The sequence below is a fragment of the Calypte anna genome, chromosome 4A (genome assembly GCF_003957555.1).
Source record: "Calypte anna isolate BGI_N300 chromosome 4A, bCalAnn1_v1.p, whole genome shotgun sequence".
NCBI lineage: Eukaryota > Metazoa > Chordata > Aves > Apodiformes > Trochilidae > Calypte > Calypte anna.
In genome coordinates this window covers 34,374,592-34,381,095 of record NC_044248.1, presented here as the reverse complement: position 1 = coordinate 34,381,095, position 6,504 = coordinate 34,374,592, and the positions used below count along the sequence as shown (strand labels likewise).

At 40.8% G+C, this 6,504-nt stretch overlaps 1 protein-coding gene across 3 annotated transcripts in view; it reads right to left on the bottom strand.

The window, feature by feature from the left end:
• Positions 1-4,331: 4,331 nt before the first annotated feature.
• The window catches only part of FBXW7 (F-box and WD repeat domain containing 7), a 178,529-nt gene continuing 176,356 nt past the window's right edge, over positions 4,332-6,504 (bottom strand). For all 3 annotated transcript variants that reach the window (XM_030450271.1, XM_008493783.2, XM_030450272.1), the window contains one exon: positions 4,332-6,411. In XM_030450271.1, coding sequence (XP_030306131.1) covers positions 6,143-6,411 — 269 coding nt within the window. In that variant the 3' untranslated portion in view covers positions 4,332-6,142. The remainder of the gene's footprint in view (positions 6,412-6,504) is intronic.

The window sequence follows — 6,504 nt, the reverse complement described above, 5'->3', positions numbered from 1 at the left end:
GAACACTGGTAATAAATCCCTTACTCTGGGCTGAATGATGCCTTCTCATCTTCATGTCTTACCTTGGAGCACTCAGTGTTTAGACTTGAGGCTGTGCTGTCCCCACAGAGAAAGTGCCATGCAGACTCCAGCAGCACAGGTGCAGAAAAGAAATAGCTGAGGGTATCTTTCATGGTCTTAAGTTGTGCCAGGGGAGGTTTAGGTTAGATATTAGAAAGAATTTCTTTACGGAGAGGGTGATCAGGCATTGGAATGGGCTGCCCAGGGAAGTAGTGGATTCTCCATCCCTGGAGATATTTAAAAAGAGACTGGATGTGGCACTCAGTGCCATAGTCTAGCAACCGCAACGGTGGTTCGAGGGTTGGACTCGATGATCTCTGAGGTCCCTTCCAACCCAGCCAATTCTATGATTCTATGATTCACCAGAACTATTGCAACCAAACAGGGTTGGACAAATTCAACCTGTGAGTAGGGAGTGGGTAGTTGAAGCTGGATCCAAGCAAGGCAGAGGTGAAGACAAAGGGGAGCTGGGGGGATGTCTTTGGCAAAGTCTCCCTTGTCCTATGCAGTGTGTAGTTTAGAAACATTGCTGTGTTCTTCTGTGCCACCAAGCTCTTGAGCAGCAATGCTTGTGATTAATGATTCCTTCCATCTCTACTTGGTGAGGAGATGCTGTCCTAACCTAGTTATGATTTTATAGGACCTGTGAACCACCTGGGCTAATGCAATGCAGTACCCATGGGCATCAAGCCATTGGTTCTTAGGCAACTGCAGTGACTGTGAGTGCTGCAGCTTTTCCCCTCAGCAGCTTGTTCCTGTGCTAGCACAATGCACCATTCCTCCTCTGCAGGTCCTGCTACAGCTGCTGGACCATTTGGCAATCTGAACAGGGAGCAGGAGCCTGTACTGGCTGCTGACTTTTTGGTAACACCCAGTTTGTCAGGCTACCTGTCTTAGAAGGGATATGGAACGAATTCTATGGTCAGGCATCTGTTGTATTTATAAACCTGTATTGATTCTTGAAGGTGTTTGAAAAAATGTATATGCCATTTTTAGAGGAAGTTTGAAAAAACTGGTGTATATCGTATGGATCAACTGCTTCATGTATAATCATAAGCATCATATATCATTAAATAAGCACCATCACACAGCATGCATATCTTTTCACAGTGTTAGGGATCATGGTTATAGATAAAATAGCAGAAGTTGGAAAGAAAATAGTATTCCTGCTTTTATTAGAGATTCAGTGGATATCGCTCTGTAAGTAATTAGCAGTTGTTTGGTCAGTGGTTCAAGTACTTTCAGTCAAGTTTTTCTTTATTATTGTTGTATTCTTGTTCTTTTATTTACCTGATTACAGAACTTCATGACTGCTTTTTCTGAATTATTCAGATGTTGACTTGCTGGTAGGAAATTGGGGCCAGACTGACTAGTATTTCTTGTAAAGTGGGTTCCATAAGCCCACCAGAAGAACCTCTCCATAGGCGTACTGAAAGAGTTGGAGGCATCCAATCTTTTTTCTCTGTCAAGAACTCTTGAGTGTTATAAGGTGGATTCTGCTTCTCTGCTGCTGCTGTTTGGGTGGCAGCTGGGTTCCAGTGATGAATCAGGAGCCAGGGATGCTGTGGGAGAGCGTTTGTTGAAGGTTACACACACAACAATTAGTGCTGTGCAGCAGGAGCAGAGCTGTAGCACCAATTTGCTGGTCCTGAGGACCTGATGTCCACATGAATGTATTTCTGAGGTGCTGGGACCAGCTCTGGTTTGATCCCACGAGCTACACCAGTGGTTTGAGTGCCTGGGGCATGCTCCTGAAGAGCTGCTCCAGATTTAGCTACAGCCTGAAGGAATCCTGTTTGTGAGCTCCCAGGCAGAACTGTGCTCTGCTGGGGAGAGCTGCTGAGCTGAACTACAAATTGGTGTAGGCAGGGCTGTTGCCCAGCTGTGTCTGGTCTTATCTGTTGGGTAAGTAAATGGAGACCAGAGGAACAGGCTCTTGGAGGAAGCAGCAATACTAGTTTTGAATTATTGTTGACTAAAATCAAGGTCCACTAAAAAGAATAAACTCTTATTAATGTTGTTGACTTAGCTTCGGCTACAGGTGGAAATGAGGAAGCTGTAACAAACCAAACAAAAAAAGGGATCAGCATTAAAACACGGGGGTAAGACACCAGAAACACTACTGCAGTTCTCTCTAGGACAGCTGCAGGTGTTTTGACCCAGCCTATGATGACCTGGCCACTACATTCAAGTGTGTCTGTCAACTGAGAGTATTCTTAAAACACTTAAACTCTGTAACTCCAGGCACCTTAAAATAAAAATCTAATTACATGAAATGAAGATGTTTCATAAACAGTCTCAGCTGGAGCACATTCTGCCAAACTGAAGACTTGATACTAAGTGAACCATGTTACAGTGTAGGCATGAAAGGGGTAGTAAGTAGACTGTAAATAAAACCTGCTTGAACAGTTCCTCACACATGATGTGTTTACTACAGTCCCATTTTTGAAATGCTGTCACTTAAATTTCTGCTTATTGAGCTGTGCTGTTCAGATGTCTCATAAGCAACATCAACTCCTACAAGCCTAACCAGGCTTTTCACAACATAGAAGTCTTTAGAGCACTAACAACTAACTCTGTAAAGTTGGTTTACTGAAGGGGAAAAGCCTTTTAGAAAAGTAAGTTTTAAGTACTGTGTTAGTTTTTGCATTTAACCTGACAAGTGATCCTATCATGATTTTGCAGCCAATACATTTTTTTCTTAACCCAAATCTGGGATGAAGTAAGCTAGAAGTGTGGCTTGCTCAACAGGTTCAAGTTACTCTGCATGAATTTGAATGTAAGATAGTGATGGAAACTCCACTATCATCTGGAAAACTTCTCAGTTCTGGTTAAGCACATTTTGCTTCTGGTCATATTGGCTGCTTAAAGTGTACTTAAACACAGCTTGAACTGATTTGGATTTGTTAGTTTTTCTCTTCTGTCATTTCACTCTTCTGCCTTGATTTGTATTCCTACCCTCCAGTGCAACATAGCTCAGAAATCGCTCGTTCTCCTGCACTGTCAGGCCAGCGCCTTCGCTCTGGGAAAACATGTTGTTGCAATTTCTACAAATCATGGAAGAAGACATAATCTTAAAAGCTATTGCTCTGTTCCCTGCATTAAATATTCATATTTTTACCCTCCTATTTCCATCCTCTCTCAGAAGTCGTTCAGCCCGGTCTGACGTACCTTCTGTCACCGCAGGGCTGCGAGTCCTGGCCTCTGTTCTCAGCAGAACAAAGTGAAGTCCTGGCAACCCTTTCCTGTCATTTTAGGAGAGGATTAGCTCTTTAATTGTTTGCCTATAAATACCAAAATGATCATAGCTTTTTATATGTCAGTGCTTGCTGCATTTTTTTTTTTTTTGCCTTAAACACCAACTCAGTGAACAGATTTTTACAGTTTGTTGCTGCTCGGTCGTTCTTTATGGCTTTTTAATCTCTAGAGGCCAGATGGAAGCATGATCCTTCAGCATTGCTTGTTTTGCATAATGTAGGGATTGGAACTACATTTGCATAGCACATAGTCATAGATGTATAAGAATATCAGTATTTTTCTTTTCCATCCATGTATTTTCTCTTCTAATGGTTTGGTTTTCTTTAATGACAGTTTTCTGCAGAGGAAATTGTCACAAACAAGTAAATGCTGTGCCCTGACTGAAGAATCTTGCATGGAAGGCAGCAATTTTTGGTCAAGGAGATCTTGAGAAACTGATGCTGAAGTGGTAAGTTTCTGAGACAGCTGATAGCTTACCTTGGTTTCAGGACACTGATAAAACTGCTGGTGGACTGGTCTGGAATGATGTTTTCTCATCTTAGTTTTTTTCTTCTTCAGAAGCTTTATTTCAAGTTTTCCTACAACCCTAACTTTGATTTCAGTTGTACTTTCGGATTTATTCTCTGCTGTCAGGCTGCAATCAATTGATTGAAATTCATAAATAATAAATATCAAGTTTCAATTTAAGATGCAGTAACAAGATGCTATCGGAAGAAGTTCTACGTACTTGAGCAGCTTTTTATAGCCAACTCTCCCCAGACTCAAATCCTGACACATTCCTTAGTGATAGGAAGCTGATGGCTTTCCTACATGTTTGTTGAAGCCCATGTAAGAAATCCTGTATGGCAAGTGAAGGAGAGGACACTCCTGCACCTGTTTGTGGAAGGGTTACATAAAAAGTCTGGTTACATATTTGAGCATCTATCAGTAAGCTGAGCAACTTGACCTGCTTTACCCTTCAGAAGTTAAAAAAAAAAAAAAAAAAAAAGAAAAAAGAAAAAGAAAAGACATACTAACATGAAAAAACACATTTTATTGCACTTAAGTTATAAGAAAATAAAATTTCTAAGTGAATCAAACCATAGACACAATCCCTTTAAAGGTTGTTTTCCTCCATCATGTCAGGTTGTTACATAACTAAAATTAACCAACTGGAATCTGATTGTTTAAAATCAGACTATAAATAAAACAAAAACAAAAAAAAAAAATAAAAGGAGGAAAAAAGATCGCCTAGGATACAGTGTTAAACCACTTTCACAGTTCAGCTTGAGTTGTGGCTCTTGGAGAATGAGGCAAACCATTTGACTCTTTAGTTTTCCCATTTTGTTTGCATGTGACATCTTTACAAAAACCTAAGTTTTTGCTCTGTCAGTTCCTCCCAGCAATAACTGTAACAGTTGTTTGTTTTTTATTCTCTCAAATACTGTAAAACACTAAGACTGACCAGCAACTTTATTTTCATTTTTGTATTTTATAATATTTTTTAAAAATTTTGTCAGTTTTTTTTAATGTATGTTCATTCCATTCACCACAGCCCTCACAAAGAAAAATTTCCCCACAGAACAGGCTGCAATAGCTTTGTTCTAAGGAATGTGTTTTAATTTTTGCCCAGAAAAAAGAAAATAAGCTTTGCACACACACTCAATTCTTTATTTGCAGGCAAACTTCACTCTTAATTGTCTGAAACTCTTCCACTCTCAGCCTCTTAGAGGCACAGTTGGCTCAAGTTTCAGTGGCAAAAAGTCTTTTTCTGTAACCAAACTAGAGCAAATTTGGAATTCAGTCTGGGACTAAAACGTCACAGCAGAAAAAAAATAAAAAAAAATAATTTGCTTTTCCTTTCTTTCATTTAGCAGCATAAATAAGTTTGGCCACTGGGAATACAGTACAGGGGTGGGACAACAATCCCATAAATGAAGACCTACTTCTAGCACCAGCATTGCGAATTAAATCCATCAGAGGACTCCTCTCAAAACCCAGGACAACTTGCCACCTCAGAGCAACTTATGCTTTGAAGAGTGTAGATGGAAGCAACAGTAAATAGATAAAACAGAGGCTAATACTGTGATTGACATTGGCAATGGTTGGCAAAAAAAAAACAAAAAGAAGAGGAAAAAAAAAGAAAAAAAGGAAAAAGCTCTGATAAAAATGTACAAAACAATTCACAGTAATATTTTAGCTTTTCCACACCAGGAATGGACTCTTTGTTTTGTTGTTGTTGGCTTTTTTTTTTTCATTGCAGATGCTCTCTATTTTTTTGAAAGTCAACCAGTGACTGCTCGTGGAGGCTGGAGGGGACCTGTGGAGGTCACCCAGCCCATCCTCCTGCTCAGAGCAGAGCTAAGGGACAGCAAGTTGCTCGGAGGGGCTGCTGGCACCCAGGGGGGCCCAGGTGTGCACCAGCAAACTCGCCTCTGCGGCTTCTTTCAAGATCTTTGTGGTAAAATCAACTGTTAATAAGAACTGTAACAATTTTTTTTTTTTCACCTCCAAATTGCTCAAGGAGCAGTTGGAGGAAAGTAAAGAAATAAATTGCACCTGGTTACATTTCAAGAGTCGTTATTTTTGCAAAGCTGCCCCGGTCAAAAGTGTAGCCTTTTTATGTGATGAGACAGCAAATGCCTCTCTTGTCAGTTACAGTTTGTCATCTTTGTCTTCTCCTTCGTAGTCTGTAGGTCTTTAGGATCTGTTGCCCCAAGCCAACATCCTGCACCACCAAGGACAAGGGATATTTTTTCCTTTTTTTTCTTTTTTTTTTTTTTTTTCAGGGGGAGGGAAAGGAGAACATCGTCTACACGTTTGGACAAATTCATCTTCCTGCCCTTCACTTCATATCCACGTCAAAGTCCAACACCAGCAGCTTTGTCTCCTCAGTCCCGTTGCGGCTCCCCACCGCGCACACCAGCTTTGTGTTAGAAGCTCTGATCCGCCACACGACGCCTCCGCTGCCCCCGCTCTCCAATGTGACCAGATTTCGGATAAATTCACCCGTTTTCAAGTCCCAAAGTTTTACAGTCCCATCATCTGAGCTGGTAATTACAAAGTTCTTGTTGAACTGTAAACAGGTCACAGCACTCTGATGCTTGTTGGGACCTGTAACAGTAAACCAAAACATTTGTATTTGTCATCAGAAAACAGCAGGGCACACAGAAGAAATACTCAGCTATTTTCATACAGCTGTGTTTC